Source organism: Capra hircus, unplaced genomic scaffold (assembly GCF_001704415.2).
Source record: "Capra hircus breed San Clemente unplaced genomic scaffold, ASM170441v1, whole genome shotgun sequence".
Taxonomy (NCBI): domain Eukaryota; kingdom Metazoa; phylum Chordata; class Mammalia; order Artiodactyla; family Bovidae; genus Capra; species Capra hircus.
Window position 1 is genome coordinate 246,619 of NW_017189740.1, and position 19,355 is coordinate 265,973.

Sequence of the window (19,355 nt, forward strand, 5' to 3'; positions counted from 1 at the left end):
CCTCCTGCACTTGCAAGAGATGGCTAGCCCTTCTACAACCCAATTTGGCTTTCTCTTATGAAACCCTAAGCAGAGGGTGAGCAAGGACCATAATCACTAGGAAGGGGGGTGGGGAACAGAAGAAAAAACAAATGAAAAAGAAAATTCAACACATCAGTGGGACAGAAAAGTCCCCAGAAATGTTTTTGTACACAGGGCTCAGATCCTTCCTGTCCTCCAATTTGGCTCCTCTCTGCCCTGTAAACATTTCCAGGTGGCTTTTCTGTCTTAATTAGGTGTTAGAAGTCATTGACAATGTGATAGTCTTCAGAAGGAAAGGAAATTCAGTGTGTTCTTTACCTCAAACTCCTCCTCAATCCCTTCCCTTCTGGCCAGAATACATCCTTTTCAACTACTCCCCACGTCATGTTTATTAAGAAAAAGGTAGAATGGACTCAAGTGCCCAATAACTATTAAGTAAAATGAAGACAGAAAAGAAGGCAAAATGGAACAAAAAGGAACTACGAAAGGACCACAGCACAGTGTCCCTGCCACCTGGGGACACTAGGGAACTAATAGATATGATACACCCAGTACACAATGTTGAACACCACAAAGGCAAGAGGGAAGAGGAGCCGGGAGCATCGGTCAACCTTAGGGATGTAGTCAGGGTGAAAGAGATCGGAGGAGAACCCTTTACTGAAGGAGCAGCCAGGGCTTGGGGGAAAACTGTCATCAGACTCTGAGTTGGTCTCCTTGTCGCCATCAAAGCCCATAAAATCATCACTATGGAGGCTTCGGGTACTGTCAACTTTACGCTTGAGTTGCTCCTCAAGGTCAAGGTAGCCGCTCTCAACTCTGACATCATCGGGTAAGCTATGGATATCAAGAAGGGTGTTACAGATCTCCTGAAGCTCATAGGTTGCTTCTTGCACACGCCTCTGGCCATGGACAAGCAGACGCTTCTTGCTGGGGTCATTGTCTTCACTCTCATCGGAGTCAGAGCTCTCTTCAGGGTCTTCTTCTGGGTCATGGGTCTCAGCACAGCCATGGGCCTCAGCATGGTTGCAGATTTTGGTGGGAACAACACTGTTATCAACATCAATACCATTAGCTCGAATGCCATCATCATGCACCACCTGCTCTGAGGTGGACGGGAGATCACTCAGACTTTCTGCGGTGGCCAGCGAGGCCCCATCAGAGAGGGAGGACAGTGAACTGAGGCTTTCTGAGGAGGCCAGTGGTGCTTCCTTTGTGAGGGAGGTCAAAGAGCCAAGACTTTCTGGGCTTGCTAGGCCGGCCCACCATGGGCTGGAGGGAGGAGAGTCAGTTTCATCTTCTAGGTGAACCTGGTCATTGAATGCTGTATGAACAACCACTGTTGGGGAGGGAGGAGAGGAAGGATGTTCCTCATCAGCACGATTGATGGGCTCGTCCACTGGGTAAACTGCCTCTTCTTCCCGGCGTCTCTTGTGCACATGGTGCTGAGGAACAGGACCAAGAGGCTGTTAGCATATACAAGGCTGTTAGCATCCAGGACTTACGCTGCCCACTCTGGAGTGCTGTGCAGTGGGCAGAGGCAAGACCTTCTCAGGCAGGTGGGGGTGGGCTCCCTGTGAAGCAGGGACACTAACACACTGCCAGCAGCAAAGGACTCAGCATGGCTTTGGAGTCAGAAGAGCAAAGGAAGGAGAGGTAGGTCAGCCTCTCTGGTGTCTCTTCCTTGCAGCTTCCCTGTGTTCCCTTCCTTCTGGCTCCATGGCCTACCCTTTGAAGCATGCTGAGTAGACCAGATCTGAAGCCCAAAGGTCTGGGGAAGTCTATCTCTGCCACTTGTTAGCCTTGTGACCTTGGACAATGACTCAACCTATAAAGGAGTGATGATAAATTGTTCTACTTCTGTCTTATCTGGTGTGTGTGTGTGTGTGTGTGTGTGTGTGTGTGTGTGTATGTGTGTGTGTGTGTGTTGTGTGAAGATGAAAGGAGCTAAGAAATTCAAAAGGTTCAAGTGCTAATCTTAGGTTTAAGAGGTGCTCAAGGAAAGTGGATTGTCATTCAAAAAGCCAAACCTGCTCTGCCTCTTGGTAGCGGTAGCGCTCCATGACTCTTAGGGCTCTTCTGAGTTGCCTCCGAGAATGCCGGGATCCTCTTCGGTTGTAGAAAAGGTAGTTGATGTAGACATACTCCACCAAGGACAAGAACACGAAGAAGAAGCATATGACCATATAGATGTCAATGGCCTTGATACAGGAAAATTGGGGGAATCTATCCCGCAGATGTGAGTTGATGGAGTTCAGGATAAGCATTGAAGTCAAACCTATAAACAACACAGCACACAGTTAGTCCCCTCAGGAGGCTGAAGTTCTTGCACAAGCCATCAGCCCCACATCCCACTGGAAGGGAGCAAAGGCCATCTCTGAGGTCAAGAGGGCCCTTAGCAAAAGGTCTAGCTTTCCTGGCTTAGGACCTTGGCTCAATTGCCCTTTTAGCTTCTTCACCCCCATCTTTAGGCCCAGCCTGTACTTCAACAGTTCAGCGACTATTGTTCTTAGGGTCAAGTCAAGAATCTCCAGCCATGGTTCATAGTGAGTTACACATCTAGCCCCATTTTACCCTATGATGCTCCTTCCCTTTTTTGCCTCCTAGTATATAGGCTTTCCTGTGATCCATCCCTCAGAAGGTTTGGTGAGCACTAAAATATTGCACAAATATAAAGGTTTAGCGTACTGTGTGCTCCTAAAGAAGAAGGCTAAAAAGTCTGCCCCAAAGATGGTGAAGGAGAAAGCAGACCAGAGTGTGGGATAGACAGGCATTCTGAAGAGTGGGACCAAATATATTTGGGAGCTTAGGCCCCTCCTTGGTACTGCTCAGAAGTCTTCAATACTCCCCATTGTTTAGACATGAAGTTCCAACCACTTAAAGTGGAATTTGAAGTTATTCCCAAGTCAGCCCAGGCTTTCTTCCTGATACTCTCCCTACTTCCCCAGTTTGCGCCCCAGGTAAAAGTGTGAAAGTTGCTCAGTCATGCCTGACTCTTTGTGACCCCATGGATTATACAGTCCGTGGTATTTTCCAGACCAGAATACTGGAGTGGGTAGCCTTTCCCTTCTCCAGGGGATCTTCCCAACCCAGGGATCAAACCCAGGTCTTTCGCACTGCAGGCAGATTCTTCACCAGCTGAGCCACAAGGGAAGCCCAAGAATACTGGAGTGGGTAGCCTATCCCTTCTCCAGAGGATCTTCCCAACCTAGGAATCAAACTGGGGTCTTCTGTATTGCAGGAAGATTCTTTACCAACTGAGCTACCAGGGAAGCCCTTAGTACCCTGCAATTTACCCTTTATCTGTAAACAAGCTGCTTCCTCTTTCAGGGAATACTGAGACTAATGTCTCTGCCTCCTGGAAGTCTTCAAAACCCAGGTTGAGCAGTACTTTCCTACTGCAGTTATAGCCAAGAAGACGCAGGTCATTTCTTCTTCTGGACTCTGATTGTGTGTATCTCAGCCTTTTATTAGACATTTGTCAAGGGCAGTTCATCTAGAAGGCCTCTGCTGCTTCATAGGCATTTTGATATGCTTCTTAATCAGTGTTTATTGTATTCCATTTCTAATATAAATTTGTGACTTATCCATTCATTTATGTATCTAGCAAAGAGAAATTCTGATAGTTTGGACCCAACATATCAAGATACCAACCCAGATGTCTTTTTGCATCTGTCTCCAATGTTGGTCTCTCTGCTGGGGGTTGGCTTGGCACCTGTACAAATGCCTGTTAGTCAGGCCCCATCTTGTTCCCTTGCCTGTGCAGTCACACACTGCTCCTTACTCTCAACTTTTTTCTGAGCAAGATGAGCCAAGTTCTTCCCTGAGATGGGGACAGGACTTACCGACTGTCACCCTGGCTGCAGAAGATTCATAGTTCATCCAAAATGATATCCAAGAAACAACAGTGGTGAGGATGCTGGGCCAATAGATCTGCACAAGGTAACCGGTGACTTCCCTTTTGACCAGGAACCTCAGGATCAGGCGCACATAGGAACCTGGTCAGGAGACAGACTGATATTAGGGTGGCAGGGCTGAGGGGATTTTCAGGGTGAAGTACAGGATGATTGAGGGGAAACCAATGGCCACTTGATACAGGAAAATTGGGGGAATTTATCCCGCAGATGTGAGTTGATGGAGTTCAGGATAAGCATTGAAGTCAAACCTATAAACAACACAGCACACAGTTAGTCCCCTCAGGAGGCTGAAGTTCTTGCACAAGCCATCAGCCCCACATCCCACTGGAAGGGAGAAGTGGAAGTCCCACTGTCCCAGCCTGGGAAGTCTGCAGACCTGACCCCTTTTGCTGCCTTAAGGCCAGTGACAACAACACACTTTAGTAGGCCCATGTGGCTCAGCAAGTCTGCTATCTCTTCCTTCCTTCCTCAGTTGCTCCATGTCAACTGAAGTTGAAATGGGAGAGAGAGGAGATATTTCAAAGGTGTCACAGATGGAGCAGCTGGCCCTGAAAGGAGGCCTGTGTAGTGTCAAACCCAGCTAAGTGCTGCTGCACTCATTTCCTCACTGGCAGAAGGTAAGCCTCTGGGACTTCCTGAAGGAGGCTTTGCAAGGTGTCCAGAACAAGAAGAGAATAGGAAAGAAGGCAGAAGAGATTCTAGAGGTCAAAGGCAGAGGTTACCAGGAGTTCCCTAGCATACAAAAGAGACAAGAGACAGGAGAGAAGGAGGGGGTCAGACTCACCTGTGTAGAAAAACACCTCTTTGGTACTGATCGTCTTTCCCAGGAAGCTGAACTGAGGGATGTGAAGCTTCTCTGTCCCCTGGACGGCGTTCCCACTGCCTTCCCAGTAGAGCAGGATGTCATCAACTGTGTAGCCATCTACAGGGGTGAAGCGAGCAGAGTCAAAGGAAGCAGGCACAGGTGGCTTTCACACCAGAGGAGTTTATAAAAACCAAAGGATAGGTGGAACCTGCAGTTTGCAGTTTTGTGGGTCTGACCCTGGGGCAGCAGGACACATGAAAAGAGAACTTTCAGTCTGGAGTTTCTTATCCAGGAAGAAAAGCAGAGTAGACTCCCCAGAGCATGGCACATTCCCATATGGGACTATTTCCATCCTGAAGGCCACCTTCTCCCAGATGCCATATATATATATATATATATATATATATATATATATATATATATATATACACACCCCTGTCTGTCTGTCCATCTGTCTGTCTATCTATCTATCTACCTAGGAGTGAAAAGGCGGGGAGGGAGTAGGGGACATATGCAGTCCCTCTCACTGTCAAGTGCACCTTTGGTTTCCTCATGGCCCCGCACCCAGGAAGGGAAGAAGGGGCCACAGGAGACGAACGTACAGCTCTCCACCTCCAGCTTGCAGGTCTGCTTGTCCAGAGGGAATTTTTCCAGATTCATGGAACAAGCTGCTGTGGTGGTGAGCCTGCAAAGGAAAAGCAGAAGGAAGAGGAAAGTGAGTCCAGCCCAGGCAAGTAACTGTTCCTGAGAAAACTGCAGGGGTGGAGTGGGAAGAGGTAACCCAAGGACTGGCCCACACTGCCTACATTAAAGCTGGGTACTCCTCTTCCTTTCTTGTTTCCTTCTTTCTCTTCCCCTCCCTTCCTTCCCTCCAGAGGAAAGATGAGTTACAATAAAGATGAGTTGTGTAAGGAGGAGAGAGGAAATTTGTATGTAACAAAGAAACCAAGAAGTGGTGTAGGACTAATAGAGATGAGAACAGATGTATGGCATGTCAGAAAACCTTGGGGTGTCAAAATGGGAAGGACCCTGGAGGAAACTGAATGCAGAGTCGGAAAGGGGACTTTCTTGCTGAAGAAGCAGCAAGACTGTTAGGAGGAAACCACGACACTGAAGCAGCTGAAGTGCTAGATCTGACGTATGTGGTGTGCACACACTGATGTGAGCAGTGACCCAGACACACCTTTGGCTATGAGAACTGCCCCTGCAGCACATCCATCTCTGTGCATCTGCTTATGAGTGTCCTAAGGCTTAGCAAATGCCAGTGAGTGTAAATGGGCAGGAGGGATTAATATCTCTGAGGTTAGCTATGGAATGAGGCTTCAATTGCCATGTGGGAAGTCCTATAGAAGAATCTGAGGAGGGATCTTGGAAGACCTGGGGCCATGGGAGAGGGGACCAGTTGGGAATAGGATTTACAAAAGCTTTCTGCAGCCCCAGCTGGGAGCCTCTGGACTCCTCTTTGCCCTGCTCTTCCCAGCTGCCAAGCTTGTCTCTTTCAACTGTTAAAGTGATTTCCATTTTGTATAGTAGGTGGTGTGTGTGTGTGTGTGAAAGAGCTATACCCTAGTAGGTACCTGTTGTAGAAATTTTCTGAGATAAATTTATCCCTTACACTTGTCTTACAAGATGGTTTGTAAGAGGTGAGGCTGTGAGGAGGGCTTTGGTGGCCATCTATTATGTTACAAATAGACCAGCGGGGCATTCCAGTGTGCATACATTCTGTTTGTACAAAGCCATAGGCAGTAGATGCACAGCTGCACACCCCTGGGCCCCCTGGATGCTGCATAATATATGACCAAAGGCAGAGATCAGTCCTGCCAGGGTGATCCCCAGGTCCCTGGGGAACTCACCGGATGCCATACCGCACGGTTCCATCTGGGTGAAGCTGAAACACGCGGTTTTCCACAGTTGCATCATGAACAAAAGCCTCCTTGCTATTTAGAAAGTAACAGTCAGGGACCCACAACTTCTCAAGCAGCCGATAGTCCAGGGTCAAGTTCAGGTTGGTCTCATGATATGCTAAACGTGGATCTTTCCAGGTCTGATGAAAAAACATCCTAATGGTATAGTCCTGAGGAGAGAGAGTTAAATCCTAGTTGTAAGTGGGGTTGTTCAGCTTTTGGTCCTCCGAGTTTGTGTGTGTGTGTGTGCATGCAGGTATATGAAATTTATCTTAAATATAGACAAGTAATGAAACATGTAAGAATGTTCAATGTTAGGGATAATAAAATGAGCTCCATATAATTAAAATTCAGGTTAAGAAATACAATGTTCCCAATAACTTTCAAGCTTCAGTGTATCCCCTGCAGATCATATTTCCCACATCTCCCAGCAGTAATGCATTATCTTAACTTTTAATGGTAATAATTTTGCTTTTTACATTTTTTCTCCATGTTTTCCTAAGTTTTATTGCCTATGCTTTTCTAAGAAATGTATTGCTTACTTGGACTTACTTAAAAATTTTTTTCTGAAAGAAATCACACTCTCTGTGTTCATAGCTTGCTTCTTTCATTCAACATTGTGCTTGTGTGTTTGTTCAGCTTGACGTTGATAGTTAAAATTTGTTCACTTGTATTGCCGGATAATATTGCCTTATATAAATATACCATATATATTACTATGTGATGACACCATACATACCAAAATCACAATGAAATAAGAACTATGAAGCCAAAGTTCCAGTTTATATTCCCACTAAGTGCAGATGAGAGTTCCCAGTGCTCCTGCCTTGCCTATATTGGTTTTGTCTGACTTTTGACTTTTTGCTGGTGCAGCAGGTATGTAATGGGTTCTCACTGTGGTCTTATTTTGCATTTCACTGATTAATAATAAAGTCAAATATCATTTCATAAGTGTATCTGCTACTTGGATTTCTTCACAAAAGCGAAGTTCCTGTTTGCATTTCCTGATCATTTTCCCATTGTTTTAAGATATTCTTATTAAGTCACAGGAATTATGTGTATTTTCAATACCAATCATTTGTGTTGCAAATATCATAGTCCAATCTGACTTTTCCTTTCAAACTTTTCATACTGGTTTTGTTTCTTTCTTTTACAAAGCTGAAGTGCCAAAAGTTTTGGCTAAAGAGAATATTATTATAGTTGAAGTTACCAGTATTTATTTTTATAATCTGTGTTTTCTGTGTCTTTTAAAAAAAACTCCTTACCTGTCTCAAAGACACTAAAACAATATCTTATATTTTAAAAGCTTCATAGATCTTTCACTTTTAGATCTATAATACATCTGGATTTATTTTTCATTTCAGGTGGTTGTAGTTTCTGAAACCTATTATGTTCCTCCATGTGGACTCTGCTGCAGGTCATAACAACGGGAGTTCACTTATGACCCTGCTCCTTGTCTCATGTACCTGGTCCCCCGCCCCAAGGCTGGAGCTGACACACTTACCATAGTCACTTCTGAGATCTGTTCAATACTGGAGACATAGATAGACACTCCCACTGGCACAGGGGTGCCTACAATACAGGAAGACACAATTACATTCAGGGTAGGAAAAAGGGTAAAAAGCTGCCTGAGTTTGAACATCATTTTGGCACTTACTAGCTGTGTGACCTTGAAAAAGTTACCTAACCTCTCTGAGCCTCAGTTTCCTCAGAATGGGGATAGTGATAGTACTTAACTCATAGTTAATTAATGCAAGCCAAGCACTTAGAGAAGGGCCTGGCTCACAGTATGCTGAAAAGAAAGGGTCAGGCCAAAATAAAGAAAAAATAAGGTGATGAAGCACTCTTTTTCTAAATGTTTTCTGGATAAAAACTCAAGAACAATGAGACCCAAAACAAGATATATGCTGTGCATGAGTACATTTGTGTGAGTTCATGTGAATGTGTCTATGTGTGAGTGAATGTGTGTCTTTGTGGGAATGAAGAATGAATGTGTGAGCTGTGTGCATGAGTGGATGTGATCATGTTCACAGACATGAGTAAATCTGTGCATGTATTCATGTGCAGGTGAATGTGCCAGTGTGCACATGAGTATATGTGAGCATGCCTGTGTGTGAGAAAAATGCATGAGTGTATTTGCATACTTGAATGTGTTGTGTGGGAATAAATATGTGAACATGTGCATGTATGTAGGAATGTTGTGTGGGAGTGAATTATGAGTATGTTCCTGTGCAAATGAATGTTTGTGTGTTCACGTATGAGAGAATGTGTGACTGTGAATGTATGTGAGCTTGTTAATGCACAAGGCAATGTGTGAACATGGGTGTGTTTGTGAGCTTGTTTGTGTGTGAGTTAATTTGTAGGTGTGTTTGTATACATGTGCATGTTAATGTATGAATATATTCATGTGTGAGTGAATTCATGAATGTTGTTTGTGAGCATGTTTGTGTGTGAGCGAATGTGTGAGCACATTTCTGGGTGAATGAATGTGTGAGCACATGCGTGTATTTGCATATATCATGTGGGAGTGACTATGTAGGTTTTTTGTGTGAGCCTGTTCACTTGTTAATGTATTTGTGAGCATGTCCATGTGTGAGTGAATGCATGATCATGTTTGCATGTGAAAAGTTGTGTTTGGGAATGTAAGTGAACTTATGAGTACGTGACTGTATGTGTGAGTGAGCATGCTCATTGTGTGTATATGTGAATACATTTGTGCATGTGACTTTGTTCAAATGCAAGTGAAAAGTGTGATAAGTGATGATGCTTCTACACTCACACTCATCACACTTATGAGTGTGTGTGAGTTTATGTATGCATGTTGACGTGCTTGAGAAAACATTTGAACATGTCCAAGTGAGTATCGTTGAATGTGTGAGTGTTTGTGACTGTGTTTATGTGTGAGTGAATGTGCAACTATGTTGATGTGCAAGTGAACCCATGAGCATATTCATCTGTGTTAGTGCATCACTATACACCTATGAGTGAATGTGTGAGCATGTTCATGTGTGAATGTGTTTGTGAGTTGGTAAAAATTTGGACATGTTTGTATGTGAGCATGTGTGAATGTGAGTGTCTTCATGTATGTGAATGTCAAACCATGTGTGAATATGTGTCTGTGTGAGTGAATGAGTGATTTTGAGTGTGTTCATGTGAATGAGTACATATGTGAGGGTGTTTGTGTGTATTAATATGCAACTGTGATTGAATCTGTGTATGTGTGTGTCTGTTTCTGCCTCCTGGCTTTCTTTTTCAGGACTAGGTGTCAGCACTGCCCATTCCAATGTGATAATGAATGTGCAAATATGTCATAACTATGAAGTACTGTAGAAAACATTTTTATTGTTTCCTCATTGACTCAGGACTCCCTCCACCCAGCCCCACAGCTGAACCATTATTCTATGTGTATTATATCACACTGCTGTTACGGAAACAGGCATGATGCTTCCGATTCAGCCTGCTGGCTTCATTGCAGGCTGACTGCCTAGAAACTAATCTAGAAAGTGCTACTGGGAATCCATGTATGAATGGCATCTGAGAAGTAAATGAGACTCCGTGTGAGGGCATAACCAGCTCCAGCATTCAGGCCTGTTGTGAATGATCCCTGGCAAAGTGCTTGTAGTGATAAGGGTTTCTAGAAAGGCAGTTTTTCTTTATTATAGCTTTTCAGGCTCTCTGCATGCCTTTAGAGGAGGATGAAAGCTGTGTTAGGCAGGCAACAAGCCCCAGAAGGGCAGGGCAGACATCCCCTTGGCTAGCTCACTCTAGTGTCAAACCTGTAATCCTGGACCATTCTGTATCACTCAGGCAACCCCATCCTTTATAGCAGAATCCTGGGGATCTGAACCCTAAAGTGCCAGGGCTATGCTTTGTCTAAAGGCCCCCAGTTAAAGGGGAAAGTGGAAATGTGCAGTCCACATTCCCCTCAGCAAGCCATGAGTTCTGGCCCAGGAGTGCGACCTGAAGGAAGGGGGCTTGAGATCTTTTTTTTTTTTTTTTTTAAATTTACCCACATAGAGGGAACACCTTATGTGCTAGCAGTGGTCATAATGAGAGCTTAACTAAGATACCACACCCCTACAAGCATAACAGAGGGGAACAAGAAACTTCCAGATAAGGTGTCTAAATGCTATCTTTGGGGTGATGGTCTCAGTCTCATATCCCTTTGCTGTCCCTCCTGATGGACTCAAGAAGGCAGAAAAAATGGGAGGGGTAACCACTTCTGTCCCTCTTGGAAACTTTGCAATCCCAACTCTACTCCCTCCCTAGCATCCATCAGAGTACCAGAGGAAGAGGAGGTAACTGAAGGTGTGATGAAGGTGGTCCATTTATCCTTTGCTCCATACCTATGTCATGCCAAGTGACAGGCTAAGCAAAGCTGTTAGGGACCTGCTTCTGCAGCACTATGGAGTCCCACTTCTCTTGCTCAGAAAGAAGCAGCTTTGTTAACTTTCCCTGGCCCCTCCTATGCCTCCTCTTCATCTTCCTTCTCTTCTCAAGGAAGTAACATCTCCCATTTGAAGCTAACCACAGTTGGGTCACATCTGCGCATGTGTGCCGGTGTGCGAAGACCTGAAACTCTATTTGACTTCAGAATCTGACTCTGTGTATAGTAGGAGTGCTGGGTTACCCCATCCCTAAACCCCCTAGCCTTGCTCTCCCATGATTGCCCCCTCCCTCCCATAAAAGAGCCCCAGACTTGGAGCCTGTAGTGCCTCCCTCTGTCTAAATGCTAGAAGGTTCTGCCTTGTCCTTGTCCTCCCACCTTCACCTACTCTTTGGCCAAACTGGGGGCCGAGCTGCTATCAGACTCCCCATGCGTGTCCATGAAGCTTAGTGTAATCCAGGAGGTTAGACATCAGGTGTAAACAAATTCAGGTTAGCTCAAAATATGGCGGTGAGGTGCCTTGAAGATCTGTGGGTCAGGAGCACCTGAAAACCCCCAGAGGTTGCCCCTTGCTCTGTTTCCTCTGTTCCCTCCCCCTGGCCCTGTGTGCCTGCAGAGATGGCAACCTGAAGCAGTGGGGAGAATGTGCTTGATGTACTCAAATGGCTGCTGGTCAGCCTTTGCTGAAAAACATGAGAACGATAGAGGAAAAAAAATGCAACAGCTACACCCTTGACACCTGACATTCGTTGCTTGGTGCAACTGGTTCAGTGGGGTGCTGGCTGTGCCCTAGCACTTGCCTTCTGTCCTGTCCACTCCAACTTCCCAGTCCCTAGTGTACACTCACCTTGGATCCGAGGGCTGTACCGCCTTCTGCCTTCACACTTGAAGGAAGCAAAGCAGCGAAGAGGATACCAGTCAAGTGCCCCGCCCCCAAACCTTAGGACACCGGGAAACCAATAGGTCTTCAAGGTAGCTCCTAGGCAGATCACAGAGCCCCTAGTGGTCTACCACAAAGGCAATTGCTAACAGCTGTGTGCCCTTGAAGGCGGAGGCATTGTGTATTCAGAAGACCTCTATTCATACAAATGTGCTAATGTGAACATTAGCATCCATTAACCCTTCAGAGTGGGTGTCTAGCTCTACCACCTGCAGGAAGGGAAGTGCTTGCTCTGACTTAGCCACCTTGCTTTTTAGCTCTTTCCTGGTTTCCTTTGAGCCAAAATGTGATTAATGTCTATTTAAGGCACCCCTCCTCTTGCCTCTCCTTGGTCTATGTTTCCTGGGCGTCGCTCAGCCAGAGAACGCTATTCCTATTCCATGCGGTCCAGGTAGGTTCCTGTCATTTTGTGCTGTGAGATGGCCCATCTCCCTTTCCAAAGCGGGGGCCAGGGTGGGGTGGGATGAGGGGCTAGGCAACAACAGGAGAAATTGATGTATTGGTTTCCTGGAGTTTGTTACTTCAGTTTATTTGTCATTTCTCAACTCTGTGCTTGAGATCTGAGGCGTATAGATTTTACTTAGCACATAAAGCTATCAGAAGTTCCTAATGTAATCAAGTGGGATTCATATGAAGTCCCATGCTGACTGCAGTGTGTGCAATAAACTGAACTTGGTGGGAGCTGAAGGCTTGGGGAGGGTGAGCAGAGGCAGCAGAACCTGGGACCCGGGTATACAAAGTAAACTAGGCAGAGAAGACCATGCCCTTAGTTTTCAACTAGCTGAATGGGGGTAAGGGCCCAGGGTTCAAAGAATGTGTGCACAAGTGGAACGTGCGTCCTCCCCACAGATGGAGCAGAGAACTCCAGCCGGAGAAGCACACCTGGGGTGACGAGTGCTTCTGCGGTCCAGGCAATGTGCTTCAGGCTCAGGCCGATGTACGGGAGTGTGGAGGGGGCACAGAAGTGGGAGAAATACCGGCAGAAGAGCCACAGGCCCAGGACTTGGGGCCTGGGGATGCTCTGCTGGGGTCTCTGGAGGGTCAGGAAGGGGGGTCTGCAGAGGCAGAAGGGCCCAGTCCAGAGGAGTGCCCCTGGTCAGCTCACTGGGTGGGGCTGGTTTGCTATGTCTCAGCTCTAGTACCTGGACGTGTCTTACCTCCAAAATTGGGCCTCAGACGGCCATCATAGTTCGACAGCACCCTGTCCAAAATCTTGTGAACTGTAGCTTCATTTGCACAATTTTTGCTGGAACAGAGAAGTCATTCGTAGGTATTGGTCATCAGTGAATGCTGCGTCACTTCTCAGAAAACAAACAGCAAACGGCACCCCTGGCATCAACTCGCCGGGGCCTTCTCTCCGCCCACACACATGCAGACACGTGCAGTCGCTGATGCAGACATGTGCATCATACATGTACACATGTCTCCCCGCTCCCTCCCCTTCCTCCAGTGAGTCAGCCAGAAGCGCAGCAGTGACGCAGACTCTTCTTTCCCCCTCCCCCTCCACAGCCTTAATCCAAAGGGTGGGGCATAAAGACTGGCTTTTTGTTACCAGGCAGAATTGGGGGGTTGGGGGGGAACTGTAGGGGAAGTGGAGAGGAGAGGGTGTGGGCAGGCATGAGCGCTCATAGAAACATATTACCTCAAGCCCCCTAAGGAGCCCCACCTTATTATCGGCTTGGATGCACTTTACCCCCTCAGTACCTCCATGAGCTGAGCCCAACCAGCCTGCATCCTCCACCTCACTCACATTTCCCCTACCTGGGCTGGGGCTGGCAATTTGCTATCACGTCTATGTGAATCTTGTTCTTGCGCACCTCTGTTTTCAAGACTTCGCATGTGACATATGGCACAGAGAGAGCCTTGCTCATGTAGTAGAGATTTATGAGCCTCGTCAATCAAACCATTTCTGATCCTTGGGTTTCAGAGCCATCCTCAAAAACACATGCATTTTTGGAGCAGGCATCTCTTTGGCTAAGCGTGTGTTTCCAGCCTAGACGTGTTTTGGGTGAGCACATGTAAATGGACCCAGAGAGCTGGCCTTTCCAGAAGTCTCTGATACGCCCTTTCAATTCACATAGACCTTCACTGGGGCTTCTTTTCCCCCAAAGGGGGCTTGTGAATGAGAATAGGCCCTGACATCACTATAACTCTTAGTATCTTTCACGCAGTGACTATGGAACGTCAGCCCCTGCAGATCTCATGTGTGTGCGTGCATGTGTGTGCGTGTGTGTGTGTGTGTGTTCACTAGCGCAATCTGGTATCTTGGGTTGAGGACATTGCAGAGCTTTCTGCTGGAACCTTGCCCAACTATCCCCCTCCCCTTTTTCCTCATACATGTTCTTTTCTGGTTTGCCATTTGAAAAATTATTCTTAATCATCTTTTTAAAAAATCTCAATTATCTTTAATGAGAAAATTTCAAAGTGTGCACATGAATGATTTCCAAATTAAAGCAATGCATTTCTGTGTGTTAAGGACCACACGCACTACCAATATGCCAGTGCTCAGGATCTGTGGCCATCACAAACACACATTTTCATGTGATCTCCACGTAAAGGCTGACTGTTTAACATCTCTTCAGATATTTGCAGACCCAAACAAACTAGAAATCAAACACCAAATCTTAAAATGTTTAATTGGAGTCACTACAGAACTGCACCCATCTCAGGCCACACGGTTATATGTTATACAGCCACCGATCGTACTGTCTGGGCTCAGATGAGGCTGAGTCAATAATTTCTGTCTGCGGCATCGGAAAAGGTCCCTCACTGCTCAACACACAAATTCACGAATACAAGCACGCGCCTCGGGGAATAGAGAAAAAAATCCGGACTCAAACAGGTGTCTCCACAGTTTTGTGAATTTCCCATCACCCTGTACTCCCACCCTCAATCCTACAAGTGCTAAAGGGTGTGACTGGGAAAAGCTGACGGGCTTTGCTCCCTGGGGATGGATGGCAGATCTTGGGGGGAGGGCATCCTTCCCCGCAAGCCCCCGGGGCTGCAGTTAACAGGTGGGCTGAAGCACCAGGGCTCTATCTCAAACGGTCGCCCCTACTCTCAGCCCACCACCCTCCAGGGATCTGGAGGCTGGGCCGCCGCGCCAGGGATCGGCGAGCCCGGGTCCAAGTCTTCCCCAGCCCGCTCCGTCCAAGAGGTCCGAGGCTGCCGCCGGTCCTCTCCTGTCGCCCCCATGCCCCACCTGGCGGCTCCCGCTTACCAGTCGAAGAGGTTCAGGACGACTTCAGGCACGGTGGAGGAGAGCTCTAAGTGGAATTTCGGGGTGGAACTGAGGTCGCTGCCCTCTGCGAGCCAGGTTCTGATGAGCAGCAGAAGCACAGCGGCTCGCAGCATCCCTCGTATGCTCATGGCTGCGCACTCCAGGGCTTTGGAGGGCGCGAGAGGCTGCGGTTCGCCGCCGCCGCCGGGGAATGGGACCGAACTAGCGAGGATAGTGCGAGGCGAGAGGGAGCTGGGGGGTCGCGAGGAGTAGCCTCTAAGGAGACTGCAGCGAGAGTTTAGGGAGCAGGGGGAGCAGGAGTCGGACTGGAGTCCAGAAGCCAGGCTAGTGTCCGACCCGGAGCCTTAGGACGCACCCGGCGGCTGCAAGGTGCGCTCCGTCTGCAGCCGCTCCAGGCTGTGACTGGGCACCCAGCCCCGCGTCCGCTGGCTCCGCCCACTCCGACGGTCGCGCTGGTCGAACCAATCCAGCAGGTGCCAGAAGCCGCACAAAAAAGGCGCGCGCTCCAGCCTCCGCCCTCAGCAGGCTCACCGCCCGGCCCCCCGCCCCTTCAGGCCTCCGCAGTCTCTCCCCCGCCAGTCACAGGGGCGGGGCCGGCCCGGGGGAGGGGAGGAGCGTCGCTGCCAGAGGGCTGAATGCGAGTCCTCAGCCAGGCACCCGATGGGTCGTGTTTTCTCTCGGCAAAAAAAAAAAAAAAAAAATCAAAATGTGCGTGTCTTTTGAAAGACCGTGTACCCAAGAGTTTTGTTTTTCGCGGTGAAGGGAGTGAAGGAATTTGCTCTGTCTGGATGTACCTTCTGACAGGGCTGCACACTTCTGGGTCCCCAGGACAGAGATCGGGAACTGAAAGTGTTCATCGACTGGGATCGCACTGAGGTGTGACGGTCCCAGAGCCAGGGCCGGCTTCTGGGAAGGGGAAGGAGGCAAGGACCAGTGTTTCAAGGGATTGAATCCTTGGAGAGCCGGCGACTCTGATGCTCCTGCATTTTGGGGCCATCAGGTGGAAAAGCCAGGAATTTTGACTAGAGGGCCACTCTCCTATGAAACAAAAGGCTCTCAGAGGATAGGAAAATTCTTCCATCCCAATCCCCTCTGTCCTTTCTATCTCAGATCCTTGAAAAAATAAGTTCAGAAAGAAGTCCTTCAGAGCCGTGTACCAGGCGGGCAATTCCTAAGGCATGCCATCGAGAAGGGTTGCAATGAATATGGATTCACTCATGGTTCACTCATGGTTAGCTCGGAGAAGGAAATGGCAACCCACTCCAGTATTCTTGCCTGGAGGATCCCAGGGACAGAGGAGCCTGGTGGGCTGCCGTCCATGGGGTCGCACAGAGTCGGACACTACTGCAGCGACTTAGCAGCAGCAGCAGCATGGTTAGCTAGAACATTCATACAGAGATGGAGCTTTCTTCTCTTTTCTTTCAGGATTTGGTGAATTGAGACTACTTGTGCCCCGAAAACCTTCAGTTGCCTGGTAGATTGGGCTCCTCCTCGCCCCGCACTGCCCACAGTCTGTCCCTTTCCCAGGCAGCCTGCGGACCTCTGAAACCCAGAAGTGCGCAGCCTTGAGCATCCAGGGATGCTTCCAGCCACTGCGCTCTTGCTGCTCATCAGAACAGTTAAATGTAACTCTTTATCCCCACATTCTTAACCACCTTAGAATCAAACTTTTAGAAAATGTGTTTCATAGTTTCCTGCCTTAAAAAAAAAAAAAAAAAAAAACGAGCAGATCACCCTCATGCCTTCCTTCCCCTTCACCCCACCACTGGAGCAAATGGTCTCCTTCCCACATGAGTGCAGAAATAAAGATGATGGGACCTATATGTCACTGACTATTACATACAGGGGAGAAAGCAATGGCACCCCACTCCAGTACTCTTGCCTGGAAAATCCCATGGATGGAGGAGCTTGGAAGGCTGCAGTCCATGGGGTCACTGAGGGTCGGACATGACTGAGCGACTTCACTTTCACTTTTCACTTTCATGCATTGGAGAAGGAAATGGCAACCCACTCCAGTGTTCTCGCCTGGAGAATCCCAGGGACGGGGGAGCCTGGTGGGCTGCCATCTCTGGGGTCACACAGAGTCGGACACGATTGTAATGCAGCAGCATTACATACAGGAGTGGATCAATAAAACCCATTCCTGCTGCTAGCCGGCCTGCCCTTGTTGTCTCAGATCATCCGGGAATATTAGAGAAAATCCTTGCTTGATAAAAGTGGGAGGGTCGTTCCAGGTCATTTTGTCCCAGCCTCTTGACTTTAATATGGGGAAACTGAGGCCCAGAGAAGGAAAGGGGATGACCCCGAGGTCACACAACAGTAGATGCCCAAACTACTTCCAGAATGTTTATTTATTTATTTATTTTTAGTGTGATTCAGGGATGACTGGAAATTCAGGCAACCACCAGCAGATGGGAGTAGACTTATTCAGATGCAAATGTTCCCAGTACCCCGGAATTGAATTCCACAGGCAACTGGTTGGTCCCTCATTTGTGAGGGGAAAACAAGACTGAAGCCTGAAGTTCAATGCCTAGGCGCATTTGTGACTATGGAGATGGTCATAAAGTTGACGATGATGCATTCACTTTCAGACTTTACATCCCAGAGGGTGTTCCCCTACTTCTGCTCTCCCTAGAGGTATTGCTTGGCTGAAATTTCTAACTCACAAGATAAATAACCCCACAAAAGACAAGAAATACAAAAACGACAGTGTAATCTGTACTCGTTGAGCTTTTCTCCAGTTAATTTATTAGAATATCTGTAACTATGCAGATTGAATGGACTTAAACCTGAATATTGAATGGACTTACACCTGAAGCCCACTTTGGTCACCTGATGCAAAGAGCTGACTCATTGGAAAAGACCCTGATGCTGGGAAAGATTGAAGGCAGGAGAAGAAGGTGATGACAGACGATGAGATGATTAGATGGCATCATGGACTCGATGGACATGAGTTTGAGCAAACTCCAGGAGTTGGTGAGGGACAGGGAAGCCTGGCATGCTGCAGTATATGAGGTTGTAAAGAGTCAGACACAACTGAGCAACTGAACTGAACTGAACTGAAACCTGAATATGGGACCATGATGTAGGAGAAAGAACACTGACCTGGAAGTCAGCCCATCTGGGTTCCAGTCCAGGTCTGCCACATGCAGCGAATGTTTCAGTTTGGCTGGAGTGTAGGGTGTATTTGGAGTAAGACAAGGTGTAAGGGAGGTAAGAGGCAAGAGATTAGGTGGCCTGGTGAGCACCACACACTGAGTGCACAATAAATAATTGAGGCAAGAGAGAGGCAGTTTTGGACCTAACTGTCCAAAAAAAAAAAAAAAAGAATTTGATTTTTATTATAGAGTCAGCTTGTGCTTTTGAAAAGATTGTGCAAGGGAATGGCTCAATCAAATGGTGTCTTGGAAGATTCCCTTGTAAAGGAGAAACTGGAAGGAAGAAAAACTGAAAACGATGACAATAATTAAGATGCAGTGAAACCTCAGAATTCCAATGGCATTTTTGACAGAAATAAAAAAAAAACCTACAAATCATACAAAACCATAAAGTATCCTGAAAACCCAAAACAATACCAAGAAAGAACAAGGCTAGAGACATCACAATTGTGGATTTTAAACTATTGAAAAACTGTTGTAATCAAATAGCATGGTATAGCATAAAAATAGACATAGAACAATGAAATAAATTGAGATCCCAAAAGAAAGCCCACACCTATATGGTCAACTCATGTTGGACAAAGGAGCCAAAAGACTTAATGGGGGAAATGAGTCTCTTCAATACATGGTGTTGGAGAAATTGGATTAAACACATGCAGAAAAATTAAATCAGATCCCATCTTGCACTACTCATAAAAATTACTTTGAAATGGTTGAAGACTTAAATTTGTTGTTCAGTCACTCAGTCGTGTCTGACTCTTTGCGACCTCATGGACTGCAGCACGCCAGGGTTCCCTGTCCATCACCAACTCCTGTAGCTTGCTCAGACTCATGTCCATCGAGTTGGTGATGCCATCCAACCATTTCATCCTCTGTCACACCCTTTTATTCCTCCCTTCAATCTTTCCCAGCATCAAGGTCTTTTCTAATGAGCTTAAAGACCTTAAACTGTAAGACTGCTAGAAGGAAGAATAGAGGAAAAGCT

General features: G+C 47.1%; 1 protein-coding gene across 1 annotated transcript; it reads right to left on the bottom strand.

Moving 5' to 3' along the window:
• Positions 1-481: 481 nt before the first annotated feature.
• Positions 482-15,340, bottom strand: GABRQ (gamma-aminobutyric acid type A receptor theta subunit). The gene is made up of 9 exons (XM_005700490.3): positions 15,192-15,340; positions 13,129-13,217; positions 8,149-8,216; positions 6,594-6,814; positions 5,343-5,425; positions 4,720-4,857; positions 3,864-4,016; positions 2,059-2,296; positions 482-1,359 (listed from the first exon to the last, which is right to left on the bottom strand). The coding sequence occupies exons 1-9, from the start codon at positions 15,338-15,340 to the stop codon at positions 552-554; spliced, it is 1,947 nt and encodes a 648-aa protein (XP_005700547.1). The 3' UTR covers positions 482-551.
• Positions 15,341-19,355: the final 4,015 nt, after the last annotated feature.

What these genes read in the sequence shown, in the direction of transcription:
- GABRQ (XM_005700490.3), bottom strand. Translation starts at nt 15,340, where the DNA reads ATGAGCATACGAGGGATGCTGCGAGCCGCTGTGCTTCTGCTGCTCATC. An exon ending in GTCCTGAACCTCTTCGACTG is followed by an intron (nt 13,218 to 15,191) that starts GTAAGCGGGAGC and finishes TCTCTGTTCCAG; the next exon opens with CAAAAATTGTGCAAATGAAG. An exon ending in ACCGTGCGGTATGGCATCCG is followed by an intron (nt 5,426 to 6,593) that starts GTGAGTTCCCCA and finishes TTTCCTTTGCAG; the next exon opens with GCTCACCACCACAGCAGCTT.